The following is a 24,474-nucleotide window of genomic DNA, read 5'->3' on the forward strand; positions in this document are numbered from 1 at the left end:
AATCCTAGTGCACCCCAGCAGTCCTTTCTGCCCTCTGACCAAACCCAACGCCACGCTAACCCGCCACCTTTTGATGTAAAGCAGATTGTACCAAACGCCGTTCCATATGAATACATACATGCCCCCGCACCTCTATAAAACATTTCCAAGCTAATCATCTCTAATCATCTCCAACCCACTCAATCATAGATAGGGCATGAAAAGCGCCTCACACTGCGCCAAATTCATCGGGTTAACCGCCTTTGCAATCAAATCAATGACCGTCTGATTCGCCGGCAGTGCACCCGCCGGACTCTGCGCGATACTTAGGGTCCTCTTGACAATCAACTCACTATTAGTCTGGACTGTCTCCCTAAGCTGCCCCTCACCCATACTGCCCGAGCTTCTGTGCGCGGACGTGAACCAAAAGATCATCTCGTCTCTTACGAACAGTGAAAGCTGTTGTTCGAGCTCAAATTCTGGTTCCGTCAGGCAGCGCGCAATAGCCATGATTGCGCAGGAGAAAATGCCTTCGGTGGCTAAGGGACCCATGAGTGTCTGTAGGTTGGGCGTCAGGCGGAAAGGAACAGGCTCGGGGTTATGGAAGAAGGCCTTTCCGGCTGCCATGCAGGACATAAGTTCTGAACCCCAGACGTTGCCGGTACCGCGGGAGATGTTGAGCTTTTGCGGGTAGCGGTTGTGCATGTGTAAGATGTAGGTCATGAAGGTGAGGGCCGCGAATTGATAGGAGAATTGACGGCGGAAGAGCCAGAACTCGGAATATGACGGGTACACCTTCGTAAAGTATTCAAGAGCCAGGTTGTGGGGGACCCATTTATCCTGGATGGCACCGTAAGTTTCGAGTTTGGCGGTGATTGACTGATCGATATTTTTCTGGAATATGTTAGCTTCATCTATAGGCTCAGCATTAATGTGACTTGCCTTTCCCTCGGCAAATGCCCTCATCTTGTCCATTGTAAATAGGATGGGATCGTCCTTCGACATCCCACTCTTCCTGCAGTGATCTTCATAGACACCTTGTAACGAGACATAGGTTGGGTCATCTTGCACCATACGAATATGTGGGGCAAGAGGAATCATTAGCGGCAGGGTGAAGTTGAGATTGCGGCGCCGGCTTTCTTTGCGCTTACTTAGGCTCCCGTTAAAATGTCTAAACAACTGTAAGATTCGTTCTTCACGCCGACAGTGCCTGGCGGCTGGATGCTGAATCGCGAATGGATGAACGCTACCATCGTGACCACGAATCTTTACTCGGCGATGGCAAACCCCAATATTTCGGACTAGATCAACATTTGGCAAGAAACGCTCAATGCGAATAAAGTCCTGGTTTTTGTCTTTGTGTTGCAAGTATTGGCCGGGGACCTCGATCTCGTCGAGTTTGGCAAATTTGAAATCACTGAGGTGTTGGCTACAATCCTCCAGATACTTAATTTTCGATCTTCGATCAAGCTTGGCTTCGAACTTATCGCGCCACTTGCGGAGCTTATGAATATATTCGTGCATTGTCGGCTTCTTCTGAACAAAGTCGATTTCAAACGAGGCTCGTATATGCGTCGGAAGAATGGTCTCAGCAAATCTCGTGATGTTTGACTCGGTTGCCTGTGGTAACTTGACATCGTGAGCGTATGAACCGGGCATGCGGCCAACGTACGAGAGTGCGTCGTTGAGCAAAGCAGTGATCAATCTGTACGCATCTTCATCTGGTGGACACTTGAAGAACTTGGAAATCTGGTCAACCATGGTTTCCATAGAAAGTGCCAAGAGCGGGAAGGCAGTCTTGAGTACAGCGAGCACCTCCTCGGTGTGCTCCCATGGCGGCTTCTTCTGCGGTGCAGCTGTAACATCAGTCTTGTTATCTCCATTTGCATCCGGCTCAGCCTTGACCACAGAATTAGACTCCGGGTTTGCTGTTCCGGGCCTTGATCCAGCAGCACTATCAGGTCGAGTAGCAGGAGTGTTCTGACGTTGGGCACTGGGTGAGCCGTTTTGCTGTGGAGCTGAACCGCTATTATTGCCCTGCTGTCTAGCTTTTGCCATTCTCTCTCTTGCCTCTTTCTGCTCCTGGGTCTTCTTGATGGCGAGCATATCTTCTCGATTGGTTCGCAACTGAAAGTAAAGAGCTTGGGGATACGCCTTGGCGATCTTGGAAAGAAGTATATTCGCTTTAGGTGCTTCCTTGTGGCCAAGTCCAGTCAAAAGTTGAGGGATGAAGGTGATCCAGTACCACACGGGCGTCTCACCTTTGTAGTCATCGAATTGTGCCGACAGGGTGCCTTCGGCGTCATCAAGACTTAGTAGCCAGAGAATGCGAGTGAGCAATTTCCGTGACTTCGCATTCTTGAAGAGTCCAGCAGCCTCGAGGTAGCAGCTCAACGCGTTTCGCGCGAATTGATAATCATTTGGGTTTTCTTTGAACAGACGATCATTGTAATACCCCCATTCTGCCCATGCCTTTGGAAGCTTGATGTCAAAGAATAGTGCCATGCCATAGGCCTCCGCAGCCTCATCCCGCTGACCTAGCTTCTCCAAGAACATACCCTTTAGTGTATAGAACTCAGCCTTCTGGTTTGGACCGAAGTAATTGAGATTGGTATTGTTAATAACATCCAATCCATTGGTGAGCTCGTTGGGGTTCTGATAATGGCACTTGGCCTGTTCCCTAAGCTTCAAGAATGCTTCTTGAATTTCAATATTTGGCAGAGTGTAGATTCGACTGAGCTGGCTGATACAGACCTCTGGAAGCTGGTGCTTGCGGGCAACGTGAGCAAAGCGATTGATAATCCAAGCAGTCTCGTGATAACCCCGATAAGCGAAGGAAGCTCCATTGGCGTTTTGCCCTTGCTGAGGAAGGAGTCCAAGATATGTTGTATTGATCAGTCCAAAAATGTGTTGTCTCCAGGTCACCAGATCCTGCCATGCGGTGATATCATCCCAAACGTTAGGAAGTCGATCACGCCATGTACCCAGTAATAACTTCAGCTCGCCAGATTTCACATCAAGGTTGGCCTGATTTGTCTGCGCTAGACTCTGGCAAATAACGCTAGCATCGTGAAGCTCCACAAGCTGTTGGAAGTTCTGCAGGAGAGGAATATGAGCGTTCGTGATCCGCCTCGGTAGCTGGTGCCACTTTCGGATTGAAAGCTGAATGGCCTCGTCACAGACCTTGCTAAACTCGCCTGGAGATTCGGTCTTGTTGTGAAGCTTGAGAAGTGACATGAAGGCCTGGAAGAAGGCACGCCGAGGTGTAGGTGCATCCATCACACCCTTGATCAAATTGTCGAGGGACTCGCGATGTTCGGGTGTCTGCCACATCTCTGTTTGTTTCCATGCGCACTCCAACAGCAGGTCTTGGAAGTTCTCATGCTTGGCGAAATCGGAAAGAATCTCCCACTGCTGAAGTTTCTGTGCACACAAGACCCAATGATCTTCCCAGAGCATGTATTCGCCCTGGGAGAAAGGAATAGCACCGGTACGGGCTTTGATTTGAGCAGCCTCATACATGCTCTGCGCTTTGTCCCACATGCCATTCTGCTCGTACGAAAGAGCAGCGTTCGTCTCCACGAACTGACATCGGCGGCGCCACGTTCCGTAGAATAGATCATCTTCCTGTAAACCAGCATACAGCTCCACAAGAGCATCCTGATTGCTCTCTCGAATTAACGCGCTATCAACTGCTGGGTTGATTGCAGCGTTTTCAAGCTGTACAAGTGCGGTGTACCAAGCATCGTACGTCTTTGCTTCAAACTTCAGCACATGGGGTGGAATTTTGCATTCCGGCCAAGACCTTGCGGCTCCTTCGAGGAGTGATTGGATGACGTTGGGTCTCTTATCAACTTGCCGTGAGTGGTAATCCTTGGTGAGTAAAGCGACCATTCCTCTCTCTAAATCACTACGTTCATCCTTGGGAGTAGCAGCCCAGAACATAGGGAACAACGCAACCCACATCTCATGTGCCATGTCGGGATCGGTATGTTGCAATTGAGTGAGAGGTTCAATCACATCGCGGACTTTAACATCTCCAAGCTCGGCCACAAAGCGTCGATGAGTGGCCATCAAACTATCGAACTTGGCGTCCGAAGGAAGTGCTGGGGTTCGAGGGTCTTTGGAATAAGTCCCAAAGATCATAGAAGCTGGCATGACTCGGAAGTCTTCCGAGTGCAGCTGCAGTGAGCTATTCGTATCGACAGCGCCAAGCAGTAGTTGAGAAGCTTGAGAGAGCCAGTACGATTCGGCTAATGTGTCCCAATTCTGACCAGTAATCACATAAGCTAGTCTCGCACTGGCTGTCTTGGATTGACTCTTGTCAAAGATTGTCATAAAGCGGTTCCGCATCCCAACATCTTGGGCTCTGGTGCCAATCAAGAATGCATGCTCCATTCGAACAGTGAGCTCCGTGCGCGTAATCTTCGGGTCCTCGTAAATACGTATTACGAGTTCGAGGAACTTCATCAGGAGGGTTTGGTCGGATCGGGTTTCGAAAGTCAACATTTTGTGTAAGACGGCAGTCTTCTCTTTCAACGTAGGCCATGATCCCTCGGACTTAAAGACCCAGTTTTCGACCATGTCTAGAATCTTCAAACACAGTGAGTTACTCATCGATTTTTCAACCAATGTCGCAAGGACGCTAAGGAAAGGACGGCGATTATCCCCGAGGACATCCATACGCATCGAGATGACATCAATAGCCTTGAGCATGAGACCAGTTTGAATTTCCAGATCGTAGTTGCTCATTACCCCTGCTGGTTCAGCCTCTCCTGGTCGAACCGGAGCTGCCATCCCAGACTGGCCCATTACAGCAGTATAATGACCAACGTGTTCCCGCGCCAGCTTGGCTTGCAGAGCCTTCATTACTTGATTAATGTGTTGATCCATCTCAGAAGGCTTTCGCTGGGCCAGAGTCCACAAAACGTTGATGCCGGCGACATAGTTGCTGGCCGAGAGCATCTCGGTAGCTATGTTAGTTAAGAAGGTAATGATCTCCGACGTTGATGCTTCTGCTTCTCCATCTGCATCGGCATCCTCCATGGGAACATCATCGGGAACAGCATCCAGGATACGTTTGAGCAGTGGCCTCAGCTTCCGACCATCGTCGATCGTTTCATCGGCCGAATGCAAGCAATCTTGTATCTCTGGATTGTCTGACTTCAGGGACTTATCCAGAATATGCTGCAGAGCGGATAGGTTTTGCAAAATCCACTCGTCTGACTTGATGTTGACAATGATGCGAACAATCTGGAGAGTATTTATCATGTTGGTGATGAATTTCTCATCGGGCTTTTCCTTGTCAGAATGCTCGCTGGCAAGAGCGGCAATTGTCCTCTCACTCGCTAAAACTGTCTCGGTAACATTTGGGAACAAGTCAACACCTGATTCTCCCCAGTACTGTGGCTGAAGGAGATTGTAGAGAAGAGAAATGGCCTTCTTGCACATCTCAACTGAGAGCCCAGGCTGCATCGGAGAATTAGAAGCGCCTGAATCTCTGTTCTTAGCTGATGGGAGCGGATACCTCTCGCTGAGCGATGCAATAAACTCGACGAGATACTTAATCATCTTTGATTGGACAATAGGTGGGATTTTGTACTCGGGTTTGTCACCTGAGGACGAACCAGGCTTGGATGGTGAAGGCGAAGATGTTTGCTGGTCACTCAAACTCTCGAGCTTCCTTTTTTTCGTGTTCGGAGATTCCGAAAAGGCTCGCACAGGAGAAGCATCCTTTCCTTCGACACGCTTCTGCTCCCACTGCCATATCAAAGTCATCAGGTTCAATACCAGCTTCTTGCTCTCATTTGATGGATTTGGTGGTGCAGCAATTTTGCGGAGAGAGCTTATGATGAGATTAATGAACTTTTCACGAGAGTCGTAGAAAAGATCCGCGTGCTTGACTAAGAAGTGGAAGATGCTAGTCATTTGCTGTACATTTTGACCCTCTTCAGCCAAAATTCGACGGGGTCCAACAGCCCAGATAGGGTTGCGATCGCCTGGCGCTGCGTTGACTCGCTTGGGGAGTACAGGTGCGATGAGCTCCAGGGCCTGTGTCACCAAGGCTCGACCTTCATTCTGATTTGCTCTCAGAAGTGAAAAGTAGACTTGCTGGACTATCTTGGCTGGTGTCTCGTAATGCGCGATGAAGTATCCGATTACGACATACGCAGCATGCTTATTGATAACATCCTCCAGACGAATGTAGGTCCAGCCGAATTTGATGATGTCCTTTCGGGCATCTTGCAGAATCGCGTGGTAATACTTAATAAGCATCGCTGTAAGCTGCAGGACTTCCATCCGGGTGTGATCGATGCCTGGCTGAGTCAAGTCTTCATTGGAGTCCCCAAGACCCACTTTCCAGATCTTGCTGTGAACTGACTCGATCACTGCTTTATCCATTAGTCTGGGTGTCTTTGCAGCAATTGATTGTCCAGTGGTGCGCATGACATCCATGGCGATGATGGGGTTGACCAGGTAGTGCAAAAGGAATGCCTTCGTCTTTTGTGATGCGCTCCTACCAGCATATATTTCCAAGCTCCGCATAATAATTGCTTTCCAGTAGTCAATCGATTCATTACAGACAATGTGCTTGTAGATATAATCGAAAAGCGGCTGGCTGGGTTTGAAGTCATCAGAGGTGACAGCCTCCACAAGGCTGAACAAAGCGTCCAGGTCCTTAGGATGGTACTCAAGGAACTTGGTGAAGATGATCATGAGATGATCGCCAGCTTGCTCGGCAGCAAGACGGAGTTGTGGCGGCAGGGTGTTGCTGCGCAATTGTGCTTCCAACTTCTTGCCAACGGCTTTGAACCACATCAAACTATCCTTCTTTTCCATCCAAGATCGGGTGCCTTCGAACTTGGAGATGGAATGCATGATGTGGATGGAATTGATGATAGCAGCATACTTGCTCTCCTTGTTTCCCTCACTCATGTCTCCACAGTACTTGATCAAGGACTCGACTCCATTGACAACGACCTCTCGTAGAGCTTTGCTTTCGGGATTCTCCAGAACCTGAGCTAGGAAGCGGCCATACTTTGGCTCCTCGATCTTGCCAAGGAGGAGGCCCCAGGTCTCTTTGGGGTATCTGTTGATGTATTTGTAGAGTGGCGGTCTGAATGGGCTGTATCGCGTCCTACGTAATTGTTCCTCCAAATCCAGTACAGTGATGATGAGTCTTTCTTTAAATTGTTCTGCGGCCGGAGGAAGCAGATGGAAGATGTTGACGACGGCGGCAATGATTTTCATCTGCTCGTTTTGCTCAATAAGAGTGAATGAGATTCGTTGGAGCATGTTTTGATCTGCGAGGGTCTTGATGTGGTCGAGCAGACGAGAGCCAATCTCAACCTTGAAGTACGTTGTCAGAAGTTGCAGAAGTCGGGCTAAGCCGTCAAGACCGTGGACGCTTAGCCGACGTGGATCTTGGAGATTTGCCAGCACAGGACGGAGACCATTTTGAAGAAGATCTTTGGGTAGCTTGCTCGTCTGAGAGAGGACGACCTTCAATGCGTCATTCGCTGACTCAATAATAGGCTTTGATTCTGAGTACAAGCACTTGAAGAAGACGCCAACGATCTTGCTTCGAGTGGGATTTGCGGCCCCTTTCTGAAAATCCTCGAACCCCATTGCTGTTGTAAGCATTTTCATGCAGGCCACGCGAAGATTGACGATCGACTCATGTGTCCGATGCTCCTGCGGCTTTCCAGCCAAGGACTCGTCAGGTGCATCAGTCAAAGCCAAAGTCTCCATGAGCAGGCGATTGAGGTGGTCGTCAAAGGGGACGAAGTCGCTCTTCAATCCCATGTAATATGTGATTGCATCGATAAAACCAATTTGCACTCCAAATGGAAGTGCTCTCAGCGGCTTGTTGTAAATTGGCATTAGACAACTGTCCTTGCTGGGCTCCAAAAGCTCCCAGATCTCAACCCCAACCTCCTTAGAAATGATCTCCAGTGCTTGCCTGGAAGCTTCACGGACATGTCGATTCATGTGGCAAACGGCGAGATTCATGAGGCCGCAAATCTGGTAAAGCTTAGATCCTCGTGACTGTTGGTGAGGGGGCTGAGCCGGAGGAGGAACAGCGAGGTCATCCTTGGTCGCATTCTTCATACTACGACGTAGAAGGATCTCGAGTGTACCTTGAGCTCCCCTTCGAGTCTTTGCTGGTAGATCAGGAGGCATGTCCTTGATGACATACATCAGAGCCCTTACCAGCTCTATCAGCTTATCTTGCACCCAAGCATCGCCCATGTCAAACGTGGTAAGCATAAGGCTAATTCCCAAGCTACCACCTGCCTTGGTAAACCACTCCTCTTCGTAACATGCGTGACAGAAGGACTTGACGAGATGGTCAAAAAATGACAAGCGGGAAATTTCAGTGCTCGATCCGAATATGATACCGGTAGAATCGTAAACCTCCTGGATCGCTTGCTGGGCGGCTTCCCGAACAGCTGGCATATCAGATGACAAGGACTCAACAATGGCATCGGCAAGCACTCTACTTTCAATGAAGAGTCTACCTTCTCCAGCTTTTACATCAAACGCCTGTTTCCTTCGCTTCATCTCTTGCAAAGCGTTACCAATCTCGAGGATTGTGATATGCCTGCAGACATTGGTTAAAAGTGCCGAGGCCTCAGCTGTAAAGTCGGGGAGAGAAATAGCAAATATGCAGCTTTTGAGCAACTTTTTAAGCATCGCGTCCTGTCCGTCTTTCTTGAAAACAGACCGTTCTCTGTCGGACGTTTCGAGCGCAGTCAAGTCGACGTTGGATTCTCCGGCTAGCAAATCCTGTGCCTGCAAACGGACAAGTCGGGAGAAATCTTCCGGGAGGTTGTCTACACCAAGACGCAACTTTAATTGGGTCTTTATGAGATGGAGAGCTTGTTTCTTGTAATATCCATCTAATTTCTTGGCCGCAGCTCCTTTCGGCGCTTCCATCAATTTACCAATGGCGAGATCGATACCAATCTCAGCTGGGAAAGCTCTATCTTTCTTCGACCCAACGAGCTTCAGATCGAAACTGGTAATATCGTCCGAGAATTGCTGGAAGGTCAGACCTGGAGCGCCTGTCATATATTTCCTGTTCCGGCCACCCAGTTTTCCCAAGATTCGCATGGTGGTGTGAGCATAAAAATGACTGTAGGGTGTAGGGCGAAGATGATCGAAGAGAGCGGTCATCAACTCATCAATTACTGGGGCCATGATGGGGTCCAAGTAATCAGCGGTGAGGTTGTCGACGCAAAGTTCCAACGTCCTGAGACCTTGTCCCACAAGATCAGACCCAGGTCTCAGAGCTACTACGAGAGGTCGCATCAAATAGCTCAAATGGGGGAGGAGGTTACTGAGCCTGGCAGGGACGGTGAGACACAGCTCTACGTATAGGTCTCGGTCTGCCGGCTTTCGTGCGGCTAAGAGCAAGTTGTTCAGAACCTCCAAAAGCATTTCAAGAAGAGGTAGGATCTGCTTGTAGAGGTGCTCAAACTTTCCACCACCAATACTTCGGAAGAGTGATCTTAAAAGGAGGAAGTAGTTCATTGGCTCTTCGGCGGTCGTTGATAGCTCAATGGATTTCGTGACAATGTCGAGCACGTGGGGCAAAAGGACTTGTTCATTCTGATTCGAAAAGAGAGTCACGGCCATGAAAGCCAGCTTGAAGAGTCGGAGAAGAATTGACGACTTCTTGACATCTGAGCTGCCTACTTCATCGATATGGTCCATGAGGAACTTCAAAAGCATTCCCGCAAAGCTGGGAGACGTTGCTTCGCTCGCAAGAAAGAACTGCGGTACATGGAGGAGTGCAGTGTGCTCAAATATCATCTCGTAGAGCTTTGGAATCTCTTCATGGAAAACCTCATGGAAAGTGGCTGGGTCGATACAATGGAAGACTGTGGCAAAAGTTTCAAGCAGATCCTTCTCTTCCTTGCTGCTGGAGATCATGTAGTGATTTGCCATAAACTCAACAGGTGAAGCGTACTGCGATTCTGACGCTGGTTTCTCAATTTCGTAGTACCGGAAAACGTAAGCACCTTCGCGAAAGAGCTTAATGATTACCTGGACTTCCTCGGCCGAAAATCCATATGAGACTTCCTGCCAATGAGCGGGTGCGTTGTTCGCATCAATTGGCGGGGCAGTATTACATGCTTTCAGTTGATAGAAAGTGTTCTTCAACCCATTCATGAGATTCTTGAACAGGAATTTGTTATCGGCAACAGGGTCGAGCCCCCGGTCTCGAGGATTTGATGGCTTGATTGGCATAGCTGTGAAAATATCGATCTCATCCCAATTAGGAGGATTATCTTTTTCCGCTAGATAGTTATCTGCAGACGCATCGATCGATTGTTGTGCGTAGAGCTTCGAAAGCTTGACAGCATTGGGATATTGCCTGTTCATGGCGGCAAACTTATCTCCAATAGCATTAAGGATCATGATTAGGTAGTAACGAGCATCTGTCTTGCTGGGCATCTTCGAAATGCATTCTGCCATATTCAGAAGCAGCTTGGCGCTCATGGTCTGAAAGCTGGTACCGGGGAAGCTGTCCTGCAGATTCTTGGTATATACCTCGACCGTCTTCCGAATCTGCTTAGGATCTAGAGCATCTCGAACATGATGGATAAGGTCAGCAAGCATGCTGTATGCAAGAGGTCGCATTGTTTCGTAGACTGTCAAACCATCACCTATCAATGTCCTCTCATCAAGAAGCTCATCAATCTTCGACACAAATATCTTCCGGAAGTTGAAATTTATGATGTGTCGAATCGCAACCAGCAGTTCTTTTCTCGCCCCGGATTTTTCCCGCGGACAATCCTTCAACAGTCGAACAACGATATTTGGTAGTGTTGGAAGAAAATCGGTAAGCTGCTGCGAGTATACCCGAAGGAGGTATGCCAAGAAACTCATTGTCTTGACCTGGGCCGTGATGAACTCTCCAAAGGCAGCTCTGTTTCGAATGTTGGGGCTAACACCAGTGAAGATGGTACCCTTTGCTGCGGCATCGGTATGTGCTTGTTCTTGAGGTTTTGCTTGGAGAAGGAGAACGCTCTTGATGAGAGGCACAAAAAGCTTAACATTTGGCCCAACCGTGTTTCTGTAGACCTGGAATATTGACACCACAATAATTGGACATTCTGCCAGCACTTTGAAGGACTGCATCCCCTTTAACAACGGCCGGGTCTGCTGCTGGGGATCTGCCCCAAGGTCTGCGACAGATGCAACTGGAGAGCCTGGTCGAGGAGAGTTTTGGTATGTTTGTGAGCTCCCTGGTGTCGATGGCACTCCAGAAGTTGGGTTGTCGAGCTGATCCCGTACCACTGACTCCATCTGGTCGAAGAGGTCTTGAATGAGCGTCAAGAAGGGCTGGACCTTCTCTTGCAGCACTTTGGTCTGGTGCCGCATAATATCCATGATCGTCTTGACACAGAGAGATGCATTTTCCTCATTATCACATTTCACCAGATTCATCAAAAGATCCACCACTTCTTCTGCATATGGTTCGAAAGGCTCGGGGGGGTTCGTAGGCAAGCGATGGAGGATCTCGAGAACACAGCTCCGTAGTTTCTACAGTATTTTAGCATGGGGCAAAAGCAGCATGGCAGAAGCTCTGACTTGTTCCGAGGAAGTACTAATAAAAACTGGAGGGCCTTTTAGGCAGTTGATGAATATTGGAATTAGCTTCTTGAGGAAAGCTGGGTATATGGGTCCAGTTATGTAGTGCTCGAGGTTGTCGCGCAGCTGAGTCGCTGCTTCGACTTTGAGTTTGACATCTAATCGAAGCAGAGGCAGGTCAGCTTTCGAGTTCCGATTGATATTTCCAAATTCCGTATTATGATGGGGCCTGGGGGGACGGAAGCAAACGTACCAGAGTCAGGCGAGCTCAACCGCTGCACAACTACATCAATAGTGGCAGACATGACAGCGACATTCGCAATGGCGCAAGCCCTTTCAAGAAAGAGGCTTCATGCGCAAGAGGGAGGAGGTATCTGCGGCAAGAATCTTCGCGCAGAGTGGTGGTTGTGTGGGGCGTTGATATTGTGATTGTAGTGAAGGCTGTGAGAAGGCTGAATAGATCAATCGAATTGATTATTAGGAAGATGAAGGGAGGGTATCAAAAATCTCATCAAATAATCTAGGTCCTAACAGGCCTCATTAAAAGAACCGCTGTAGAGAAAAGAAGGATGTCGAGGCTGTTGCTGGAGAACAATTTGACGCGGAATCGCAAGTATCAATCTAGATGAGGCTTGACAGCGTACTGTCTCGCGACTAAAAGCTCGGAGGAGGGGATTCTAAACTATCAGGGAAATCAGCTCTAGCCAATCGGCACAAGGATCATCTTTCTTCCGCCTAAAATCACGTGCCGCTATTCCTCATCAGGGGTTTTGTCCTCCGCTTCACTCGATGGATTGCCTGAACTTATGCTGCCATATATTACATCTAGTCAGTCTCTTTCCGTTAATAGCAAAATAATTGGTCCCATTTGCGAGAGATGCCATTATTGTTGTTTTAGTTCAACAGCTTTCTGCGACAAATCATTACAATGTTCGGAATCGAGTCAATAACCACTCCTCCTTCCACCCTTCACTCAGTTCTCCTGCCAGGTAGCCCTTTGGCGCAGCGGATAAAGCTCTCCTCTTTCGACGTTGTCTGCTCCGTTCCGCTCCGCTCCTCCCTATCTCTTTAACGCCGGAGCATTCATTCCAGTTGTTTCTCTTTTCAATCCCTCAAACAATGGGGGAGATTTGAAGTCAAGTGCTTAACCGATGGACAAATATTGGTCATTCCCCAAATTCCGAACCAGAGGTAGAGGGAGGTACCTCGCTTAAGCCCCTTTGACCTCAGTTCCAATCATCATTGCTATCCGGACTCCAGCAGCAATTGCAGCTCCAAATGCTCCACAAAAGCAATCAGCTCCAGTAGAGCATTCTACCCCAACAATTCGCACTTCTTAATTGAGCGCCAGTGAACCTCCCCCTTTTAGCTACAGTCTACTCCTGTGCTATAAGTGAACCTCTCCTATAAGCAAAGAACTTTTACAAATTCATAGCATCACTAACAACGCAAATTACTAAGCTAGAAAAGAGCACTACGTGGTACTAATAGTAGATTAAAATCATCAAATGCCTTAATTTTACTCTTACACTAAATCGAAAAGCTACCTCTAATATATATCTCCTAGTAGATAACGTTCAGTATATATCTTTTATCTTCTATTTTCTAGTAGTTGTTTTCTAGCTTATTCCTATTCTTTAGAAAGTAATATAGCGCTTTTCTAGTACAAATTTTAAAAGTGCATAGATAGTTTGAAACCATTTCTTTGAGACTAATCCTAGAGAAGTCAAGCTTTTACTTAGCGAAACCCCACTGTAAGCCCCCCTTCGATCTGCAAGCTTATCTGTTTTCTCCGTGGAGGAAAATAGTCTCCTAATAGACAAGCGAGGTTTGGTGCCTTATTAGTACACTTTTTCCCTCCACGGAGAGCTGTTTCTGTTTCACTTCCCCCAAGACACTGATTATTTTCCACACTCTATACCTGGTGTACAATAGCGACATCCACGCAAACTTGTCTATTTTAAATAACCTTCATAAATCTTATGGTAAATACAATAACTTCATTCTATATATAACCCTTACTTATACTGCCCACAGCCAGCCAAGCTCAAGAATCAACGCGTCATCAGATTCCAACATCCATTAACAGCTACAAAATGTCACGTCTCAACCTATACATCAAAACCTACCTCTTCCGCATCTTCGCAGCAATAGGCCGCTACTGCGAACTTTATCTCTCACCCCCTTCACCCCAACGCCCCTCTTTCACCGTCCGCATCCCTTCAACCATCGGTTCCGTCCCTGGTTCCTTCAAGCTCCTCTTCTACACGCCACCTAGCTACAAACTCGGCCAGCAGTCTTCGAAAAAGTATCCCGTACTCGTCAATTTCCATGGAGGCGCCTACAGCGTCGGGAATGCAGCTGACGATGCACGATGGGCCACTACTGTGTTGCAGAAAATCGAGTGTGTGATCGTAAGCGTAGATTACCGTCTTGCGCCTCGATACCCCTTTCCAACAGGAATCGAGGACTGTGTATCAGCTATGCTGTATCTCTGGGCTAATGCTGACTCTCTCCACCTCGATGTATCCCGCACCGCCCTTTCGGGCTTCTCAGCAGGTGGGAATTACAGCTTCACGGCTCCCATACGCCTGCACCAGGAAATTGCTCGATTGAAGGCCGAAGACCGGCTTGCTGAAGTTGAGCTGGGCAAGCTTGTGGGAATCGTGGCTTTCTATCCGGCTGTTGACTGGACGCGTTCACGTGCTGAGAGGGCGGCTTCGAATCCGAATACTAAGCCGATTGGGATGCCTAAATCGTTGGTTGGCGTCTTTGACGAGTCGTATCTTTACCCCAAGCCTGCCGATATGAGGAATCCGTTACTGAGTCCTGCATTGGCGGATGAGGCGTTACTGAAGGAAGCGTTGCCGAGGAAGGTTTGTTTTATTACTTGTTGGGGTGATGCTTTGCTTGGGGAGGGGGAGGCGTTTAGGGAACGGTTAAGGGGAATGGGGAGCGTGATTAGTGGGTTTACAGTTCCGGGGGTTGCTCACGGGTGGGATAAAATGCCAAGCTGGGGGAACATGACTAGGGAGAGGGATGAGGCGTATAGAGTTGCGGTGGAAAGTTTGAAGGATATGTATAGGTGAGCTTTTAATATGAGCTTATGTTACAATTTCATGTGAGATCAAATCTATAGTCCATTAATGAATTACAAAGACTTATTGTTTGGAGAATAAGAATCGCATTGGATGAAACTGTAAGAGGATTGGAAAAGGAGACGACGATCTGATGGATGCTGAATGCTTGGAGTATAGAAGGCATGCTTATAAAGGTACTTGGTTGTCCGCCAGTTTTCAGTGTAATCGCCGGTACAGTACCAGCGCATTCTTCCTGATGTACCGAACGCATCCGCCCCACGTTCCAGTGCCGCACCCGTAACCCCGCTCTTTTACTTAGAAAATGTGTCCGAGTTATTGACTTTACCTAGTATCATATTCATACACAGTGGTAGATCAAATATAACGAGTCTAGATACCAAATTGCAAAAGATCTAGAACCAGGGCATAACGCCATGATCTCATTGAGGTACCTAGTAGGTGTCTTGGGTTGTCAACGGCCGCTAAATCTAGCTTTGTACTACTTGAACTCACAGGGTCCTCTTACTATCCCCCTTAATAAATATTAAATCACGTAAAATCTCTATAATACGTAGAATCCTATAGAACTGAATGGCTAGAACCCTTGCAGTGGCCCGCGAAGGGTACTTGTAAAGTTCTTGTAAGGTCCCACTAGGCCCTGGATGTAGTGATATCATTTGCTGAATTCCCCTGTTTACGCGGTGGGGCGAAGGATCATTAACATTTATTAGGGATATGTAGACAGCGACATGAACACAGCAGCGCCGCTAACGTTGATGTTTCAGTCTTTCACCGATAAGGCTTTGTTTAAGCTTTATTCAGCACATACCTTCCTTATCTCGTAAACACTAAATTATTTTACTTCCTTCACTCTCTACAGACCAAACACACCATCAGCATCCACCGCTCTTCACTAATGCCCCATCATCCGCCATGTTAACATCCTCACCGCCCAAGTCAACGGGCTATCAGGCACCGCTCGACCCAGCTGTGCGCGTCAAGGTATAAAACCAGTGTGTAAAGGGATGGCGAGGAGGGGAGGGCATAGTTTGAGCCGTACGTCACGCCAGTCTCGTGTAACAACGGAGAAGCCGGCGGCAGAATTAGGATCAGGACCAGGGCCACGAATTTTGGAGAAGGAAGGAAAGGAGAGATGTCTGGAACATGAGAAGGATGTCGGGATTGATAAGATGGATGTGGAGGGGGATTTGATGTGGGATATGACTTTTTTGCCTTGCTCTTTAGCACCGCGGACGCGGACTATCGAGAAAGGAAACATGGATGTTACGGCTTCTACAACTAGCCTCCCGGCTCCTTCACCTTCGATAGAGCAGACTTTGACGCCTTCAGTGATCCAAGTGCCAATTTCTACGATATTGTCGGATGTATATCCAACTCGAGCGCGGCAGCAACAGCAACGCCAGACACCTATTCGCAGCAATCCAATAGACCCCGTATGCAAGGCTATGGCACGGAGTATCATAGCTGGATTCCCACGAAAGGCTCTCGAAGAGTTATTGCTATCTGCTGCTATGGGAAATACAGGTGTGATGGACAAGGTTATTGGGTGGAACATGAAGCATTCTGTTCAGGAGGAAGGGACTACAGAGGCCAACGACGATTGCCCCTCAGCTATAGCTACACGACAGCCAAGTCATGATCATAGCAGTCTCCAGGTTATTGAATACACCCCCCATCAAACAATCCTAAAAACAAAGGCGGCACCTCCCCACAAAGCACCCAATCTCAAACCCATGCTCATTGACGACGACGATGATAATAATAGGCTATCCATAACAAGACCAGCAATATCAATAAACACCGCAGCGCAAAAAACACACACGGCCCAAAAGACCGCCCTAGCACTCCAGACAGCCAAACGACGCCGCGAACACAACGAGAAACATGAAGCCCCTCCCAGCCCTCCAAAACGCCCGAAACAGTCATTCCCCATCCCAACGCCCCCACAACGCCTCACCAAGCCCTCGCAACCCCTCAGCTCGCTCACAGCAAAATGGACATACATGCCCCTCATTGACATAGAAACGTACGTCAACCGCCCCATCGCCGTCCGACACGCCGAAGGCAAGCGAGAGCGAGAGCGAGCCAAAGTATCCGGCAATATCAAGGCCAAGCGACCCATGAACGCATTTATGCTGTACAGGAAAGCGTTTCAGAACAGGGCCAAGGAGGATGGGTCTGCGTTCATGGTTCACCCTCCCGTTATGTCGCAGATTTGCGCGGAGGAGCTGGGCGCTGGAGCCGGAGGAGGTCAAGGCGCGCTTTGTGACTTGGGCGGGGGTTGAGAGAGATATGCATGAGGTGGCACACCCGGGGTATAAGGTTTGTGCTGCGAATGTGGATGTCAAGGCGGGGTTGGGTGTTGGGGAAGGTGTAAAGGTTAATGTGGTCTGAAGCGAGGGGCGAAACTGATTGATGGGATGGGATGGTAGGGAAACGAGAGGCTGGTTATTTATTAGACATGGGATGATACCCGGCAGATACCCACTGCCATTTTGTTTCCGCCCTGATGTTCATTTGCGTTGCTTTGGGAATCGGAAGAGTTGCAGGCAGATCAATATACCACGGAGTTCATTTCCAAAATATTGCAAATAGTGAATAATTCAGTGTTCTCCCGTGGTACTCTCAAAATATAACATGGGAATAAACATCACCTGTCCGGGTAATCTTTAGATCACACAGTGGACAGGTTTTCGCAAGCACCGCAAAGCTGAATGGGTATGAAACGAACTACCTTTCAACATTAGACCACTGATCTGAACCCTTGACGAGATTCGGAAAAAGAAAAGAAAAAGAACGGCGAAATTTGACACTCTTCATGTTCTTCTATTAGGATTATCTCTTATATGATCTCGCAGTCCACTTCTCCGCTGAAGCTATCCCAGCGCCAGTATAATTTCCTAAAGATTATAGTACATATGCAAAGTAAAATTACATCAGGATTCGTTCCATTACCAGGTCGGGTCATCGAGAAGGAAAAAGAAAACCTCATATCGGTGATGATGTATGTGTTGATCGATTGCGGGCAGTTGCGTTATATTGATCGTCGTGAAATTCATCCAGCCATAATGCCACATCGTGGATAAACCATACCAAGGTCTAGAAGTTTTGGAAGGATAAACCATGCAGATGCCAGCAAAGCAGGACCACAGTGGTTTTGGTACGCGGTCTATCTTGAACGATTGATTGATTGATTGCCTTTACGCCTTCCGGGACCGGGGCAAGACGTCGCCAGTGCCAGCTCCGGTGGTCATGGCTTTGGCATCGAAGGAGTGAGGGTCCAGAGCGCGCGCTTGGGACATGCGTCGCAGAGCCTTGCGAGCAGTAGGCGGCTTTCCTTCCTTGCTGTACGTGGCCAAGTAGAAGGAGATGAAGAGCACGAGGTAGGAGCTGAGAATAATAATGCCTGCAAAGGCGGCGAACTCCTCTCCAGCACACTGGCCCGAGTGCGGCATCCAGGTGAAATAGGTCGACGTGAAGTACGTGTAGGATGCAAAGTAGACGAAGCCGAGATCGATGACGAATTGCCCGATCTGCAGTCTCGTGACCCATTCCTTCCACGATATGCGAACACCACGAGCGCTCTGAAAATAATACCAGTACATAACGACGTGGACGGTTAGGTTTAGAGTGATGGGAACCCATGAAACTGAGGTGTGGCCAATCAGCTGGGTGTAGCACAGAACGGCCGTCGCGCCGTGGTGGTAGCAGTGCAGGAACGTCAAAGGCTTCTTTTTGAGGAACAGGAATACAGTATCGAGAAGCTCAAGATACTTGGTCAGATAAGTCATCTGTCTTCATATTAGCATCGTGTACCCGGTTTTCTCACAAAACAGGCTAAACGTACGTAGTAGAGGACAACCAGGGGCTGCGTCCAGCCACCATCATGGTCACAGATGGCATAAAAAATGCCCTTTCGAACAACCGTAGGAAGCAGCTCCTCGACGAACAGCGCAAGCAGGATTGCGCTTACGGCCGTGAGGACGAAGTTATGGATCAGGAACAGAGACTTCAGCTTGAAGGGCTCTCGGTTTCGCATCCATTCCCGGCCGGAAAAGATGACGGTGTAGTAAACGGCGACGAAGATGGAAGTGTCCCTTAGGGTCGACATTGGTGTCTCCCCCGCAACGAACTTAAAGTCATCGGCAGGATAGCCTGCCACCAGTTCAAAGGCCTTGCTGAAGAGGGGCCATAGGTGCACGCCAAAAGGCCTGTCGAGAGACGGGACGGGTAGTGACTCGAGGAATGTCATTGTCATTGCTTGAGGCACAAGCTTGTGAAGTGAAGAAGGAAATAAATTGAGTGAAGGAGTGACACGACGAATGTAAGGAGGGTACGAGATACGTGGTGGAAAGGCCGTGATGTCAATATATATCTACAGACGTACCGAGGTGACATCAAAAGGGGGAAAGTGCCAATTTCCGCGACGGAATCTCGGATTTTATTTCATGCCGAGATCCCAGCCCACGTGACAAGCAATGAGTGAGATATTAATGATGGTGAATACGGAATGGTATGTTTGTAAAAGATACGTATCTTCTGGCATTCAGGCAATAGAAGTGCAATTGAATGATTCTAGATCCCACTACTTGGACCGTAGCCCGCTCCAGATTCACAGGGTGGACCTCCTCCGTACTAGCGGCTCTTTCACTCTCGCTCCGTCTTCTACGACACGGAGAGAATTCATTTGTAGTTTCACTTCATCACTTTGCTAAAATACTCTATGCCTGATTAGCAATTAAGTATAGGATTCCAAAGGCGACATTTACCAGCCTTTCAATATATCTTGCGGCTCCAGGCATCCGAGGAGACTTGAAAGAGCGTTAGGGGACAGGAAAGCTTGACGCGCTTCCTACTGCCCGATATTCGACTATTCGATGAAGTCTAGAAGTATATAATTACCTAGGTAATCAATTGATAGAACACTCATAGTAATTCCGCCAGACATTGATGGACTTCTTATAGTTCGTATAAGCAGCTGACCCCACCAGAATGACGTTTCCGGGGAGCTCCACCTCTGCCTCCACACACCTCCACCTCCCTCCACTCTTCAGTGCTAAATACTCACTACCAGACCACCTCCGAACAAGTATTAATAATAAAAAATCCTCAAAAGATCAAACATATTTCCCGAGCTGAAATTCCATTAAAGTAGTATTCACAGTGCCGATCAAAGACTGGATAAATAAATACCCCTCTTTACCCCGCCCCCACCTCTTTCGAGACATTCATTTACAAGTATCATCAACTCAAGTCTCAAGTCTCATCGACTAACTTAGGTACTCTTGAATCCTAACCACACAATACCGCCCAATATGTCAGATCCCGCCAAAATAGCCTTCTTAGGCCTTGGAGCCATGGGCTTCGGCATGGCCACCAACCTCCTCCACACCTTCCCCCACACCACCGGCTTCGACGTCTGGGCCCCGACGCTCTCGCGCTTCACAGCCGCCGGCGGACACACAGCGCAGACGCCAGTAGAAGCAGTAAAGGGGGCGAAATACGTAGTCTTTATGGTTACCAGCGCCGCTCAGATCCTGTCCTGTTTATTTGACGAGAGCACGGGGACCAGTGGGGGTAAGGGTATCAGCGCAGCAACGGCGTTGGAGAAAGGAGCAATAGTGATATTGTGCTCCACGACGCCCCCAGACCACGCGGGCATCGTGAGGCAGAAGCTAGATGCGGTGGGCAGGGACGATGTAGCTGTGATCGATGCGCCGGTGTCGGGCGGTACGGTACGGGCTGCTGACGGGACGTTGAGCATTTTTGCAGCGGGGGCCGAGGCGGATGTGCGGGCTGCACGACCGGTGTTGGAGGCGATGGCGGGGAGCAATCTGTGGGTTATTGAGGGGGGCTTGGGGGCGGGGACGAATGTGAAAATAGTGCATCAGGTGTTGGCGGGCATTCATGTTGTGGTGTCGTGTGAGGCGATGGGGTTCGCGGCGCGGTTGGGCCTTAATACGCAGTGGGCTTTTGAGGAGCTGCAGAAGGGTGAGGGTAATAGTTGGATGTTTGGGAATAGGACGCCGCATATGCTGGTGGATGATAAGAAGATCTATTCGGCGTTGAATAACTTTGTTAAGGATATTGTGAGTTTGATTGATGTGTGAAGGGAGGGAGGGCTTGAGCTGATGTTGATTGTGATAGGGCATTATTACTAGTGGTGGGAGGGCAGCGGGCTTGCCTCTATTTCTTTCTTCAGCTGCGGAACAGGTTTTCGTGACGGGTTTCAGCGCTGGCTATGGAGCTAAAGACGATGCTGAAGTCGTCAAGATATTTCTTCCCACCGACCAACAAAATCTGGTCCTGGAGCAGACTTCTTTAGCAACGACAAGTTCAAAGGATGTTTCGAAGCTAGAACTAGTTGCCAAACTTATGGCGGCTGTCCATCTCGTGGCGGCTATTGAAGCTACGACTCTTGGAGCTAAAGTTGGTCTGCAACCTCAACAACTATTCGATATTTGTGTCGGTGCTGCTGGGACGAGTTTCATGTACAAGGATCGTATTCCCCAGCTACTGAGTGGAAAGTGGACATCCAAAAAGACTGTTGATGAAGTTATCGCTGAATTGGTACGTGTGATATTGAGTTGGTTGTGCAATCCATGTTGCTAATAAAGTGATAGAAAGTATCAATCGAGGCAGCCCAACAGCTGAAATACCCCCTTCCTCTTTCCGGCACAACATTACAGCTCCTCCAGCTTGCCTCGCTGAGAGGGCTTGGGAAAGAGCCAGACGTGGCTGTTTCTCGGATATGGGATGGCGGTGACGGGCCATTATTCCTAGGATCAAGAGTGTGAGCCATGGATCATCGACGAGTGGTATGACTATTGAGAGTAAATAGACCAAGGAATTGAGATTCGAGGAAGGCAAAATGTAGTAAATGGGTGGTCGAAGAGCTACTTGAGGGTTGGATACAGGCTAGATATACCTCGCTTGTATCAAATGACTAAATACAAACCAGAGCTGATCGGTCCACAGTAGCAGTGAAATACTGGGTACCCTCCCATCAGCCTTCAATTTTGTATTTCAGATTTGAGAATGGTATAGCTCGTCGGCGAGCCTAGATGGAATATGAAGAATGGGCTTCTAAACCCCCACCAGAGAGACATGGCCAATACATGCAACAATCTTTAAAGGATTACAAGTCTTCTTATTAATCAGATGGATTAAACCACATAAAGACATACTAACAGAACGAGAGTCTGATACATCCTGGTTCATAAGTATCGATAGCTTTAGCTCGTCCCGTTGGTCGGGTTCATGGCTTCAGTCCAGTCAAAGCTTTTGGTCCGAGTATTTACGTATTAAAGAACTCTATTATTCGTACGCGGTATTGGCCAGAAACCTTGTTTGCTGGCATCCCCTTGCTTTCTCCCCCGTAGATTCATATGCAATTATTGCAGCGACCAGACACTATTGAACCCCGCAGCGTGTTCGTGGATTGTACTTCGTACATTAGATTCCGCGACAAATGTCGTATCTGATACGGTACTGGAAAGGAGCTGAGGTTCCTTCTTCGCCTCATCACTTGCTCTTGCCAATTTCGAATCTCGGTTCTAGATTGTATACAGCGTCTATGACCGTATCTCGTAACTTGTTAGGCATTCAAACTAGGGAAAAGAAAATAAACAAATCAAAGGCTGAGAAAAACATTCTCACTTCATCTAACTTTTTTTTGAATTTATAATGGGGCTTAGTCTTCGGAAAGCCGCCGAGCACGATTCAGGAACAGTAATGATATTGGGTTGACATTGGGTACCAGTACCGGGTATGCCCTTGGAAGGAACGCCTCCGATATCAAGGTTTGCGGAGTAAATGACAAGGACATCCCTTCTCACGCACCGACATGAGGTTCATGGCTTTCAATAAATAGTGTATAGTAAAAGTCTGGAGGTTCAACGATACTCCTGGTTCTGGCTTAATTAGGTGGATATGCATGCACGCGTCGTTGTGAGGAGCTTCCTTTCGTAAGCGATCGATAAGAAACGATAAAGAGGGTACTGTAGGATAGAGAACGAACTTTAGGTGCATGACAAAAGTGACGGAATAATATGGCTTGTTCAATTCAACACTTTATTTTGGAGGAATCTGAAACTGAGACAGACGTTATTTACTTTGAACTTTGACGGCACTCTTTGTGGCTTATTAATACGATCGTAGTAGCCGTATAAAGCCGGTCTTAACGGGAAGGCGCACGCGGCGCACGCCTGGAAGGACCGGCGGGAAGAATGTGGGATGCGGGTGGGTGCGGCAATAACATCATCATGCGACTTATGCAAACTGGAGGCTTTTGAATAGGAGGCCCGCACATGTTTGCATGATGATTCTGATCAGAAAGGGGCCCAAGAACAAGATGATCGATCCAGCAAATGATGCTGCGACATTGAGATCTGTTCCCGACTATGTGGTTTGCTTCCTAGATTCGCTCATCCACCGCCGGACGAGCCTACCTGATGCTGGAAATATCCCGAGAGAGGTCTGAAAATGATACGCGTTTCTTGCGTTCCTGATCCCGATAATTTGGTACGGGTTTCAGGAATGACTTCCGATCTCCATTGTCTAGACCTTGTCTCGGTTTGTGAAGCTATTTCTAGTGTTGGATATATTAATACACACTTGAGGTCGGGAGCGACATGATGCGATTGGGGAACGCGCGCAGGAGGATGGTTTGAGGGTGCTGGTGGTGCATGCTTTCTGCAATATGGGTGGGAACCGCGTGCGTGCGATGGAGATGATATCAGACTTTTTTATGCATTTTTCTAATGTCCCCAACTCCTCCCTGAAGGCCGCTTGCTCTCTAGCCAGCGATCGTGACTTCATCAGGTAAAGCTAGACGTTTTGTATCCGTCCTGGCTTGACTTTCATACTCCGTAGCCTCACTTTTGATTAGCTATGGCACCGTCGCTCGGAAGCATCCCCGCCACCACTGGTATGGTTCATCTAAACCACTTTGAGCTCTAGATAGGGCACGAGAGATTTCGTGTCCATCGCGCTGGGTAAGGACTAGAATCCACATTGATTTCTTGGGCTTCAGCCTTTTTCAGGGGATTTTGAGACCTCAACGATCAATTCCCTTTCTGAGAATCTCGGACCGAGACCCTCGGTAGGCAGAAAGTTTATTACTTTTACTTCGTGCCCATCACGGCCCAAGTACGGGGCATTGAAGACACCAGCCTCATGGCATGGCATGCTGCCGGTGATGGCTTCACGGCTGATACCCGTTGGTCACTAAGACCTGTGATAGTGACCATTGTACAGGACTGGCGCCGTAGCAAAGGGAAGGGCACCCGGCATCTCAGATACGTTGCACACAGTACAATGGTACAGTAGCGCATGAAGATACCGGTATGCGACTTATGTGCCTTCATATTGCGAGAGTCAAGACCATATAGCGAAAGCTGCATGGTTTTGCTGAAGAGTTAAAGACAGCGTAGTGAAAGGATCTGGTGATCTCGCCAGGATGCACCTTGCTTGCTCTTGGGTCACAACGCTGCGCTGCAAGCTGCAGGCACGACGCCAAAACAGGACATTATCTCAGCCAAGTCCTAGTGGTGGTCCTCCGAGTCTACGCAACCATCAGCCAGAATTCGTGGTGGGCAGCGGCTTCTTATAGGCTCTGATAAATAGAACGCCGACGACGAATGCGCGAATCATAAGTGCCGAAGAGATGGGATTGCTTCAAAGTCTGATCTGAACGACCGCCTTCCTCCTCCAGCTCGGAGGAATCGCCTAGAAATAGATATATGATATGATAGCACCGAGCAGCGCCTTTGACAATGCAATCCTGCTC

At 48.4% G+C, this 24,474-nt stretch overlaps 4 protein-coding genes across 4 annotated transcripts; 2 read left to right on the forward strand and 2 right to left on the reverse strand.

The window, feature by feature from the left end:
* Positions 1–183: 183 nt before the first annotated feature.
* Positions 184–11,915, reverse strand: TRA1 (Transcription-associated protein; the record flags this gene model as incomplete). Its single annotated transcript, XM_031150541.1, has 3 exons — positions 184–11,535; positions 11,584–11,765; positions 11,837–11,915. Coding segments are annotated over 3 exons (11,613 nt in total), but the record flags the coding sequence as incomplete, so codon positions are not given.
* Positions 11,916–13,679: 1,764 nt separating this feature from the next.
* Positions 13,680–14,762, forward strand: LHYA1_G005598 (AB hydrolase superfamily protein; the record flags this gene model as incomplete). Its single annotated transcript, XM_031150542.1, has 2 exons — positions 13,680–14,668; positions 14,723–14,762. 2 exons carry the CDS (start codon positions 13,680–13,682, stop codon positions 14,760–14,762), a joined length of 1,029 nt encoding a protein of 342 aa, XP_031005286.1.
* A 3,122-nt stretch (positions 14,763–17,884) lies between these two features.
* On the reverse strand, positions 17,885–18,936 carry LHYA1_G005599 (putative elongation of fatty acids protein; the record flags this gene model as incomplete). The annotated part of the gene is made up of 2 exons (XM_031150543.1): positions 17,885–18,475; positions 18,532–18,936. The coding sequence occupies 2 exons, from the start codon at positions 18,934–18,936 to the stop codon at positions 17,885–17,887; spliced, it is 996 nt and encodes a 331-aa protein (XP_031005285.1).
* Positions 18,937–19,999: 1,063 nt separating this feature from the next.
* On the forward strand, positions 20,000–21,481 carry ltnD (L-threonate dehydrogenase; the record flags this gene model as incomplete). Its single annotated transcript, XM_031150544.1, has 3 exons — positions 20,000–20,773; positions 20,832–21,254; positions 21,308–21,481. The coding sequence occupies 3 exons, from the start codon at positions 20,000–20,002 to the stop codon at positions 21,479–21,481; spliced, it is 1,371 nt and encodes a 456-aa protein (XP_031005282.1).
* Between the last annotated feature and the right edge of the window lie 2,993 nt (positions 21,482–24,474).

The sequence above is a fragment of the Lachnellula hyalina genome (assembly GCF_007821495.1).
Source record: "Lachnellula hyalina strain CBS 185.66 chromosome Unknown contig00068, whole genome shotgun sequence".
NCBI classification, from domain to species: domain Eukaryota; kingdom Fungi; phylum Ascomycota; class Leotiomycetes; order Helotiales; family Lachnaceae; genus Lachnellula; species Lachnellula hyalina.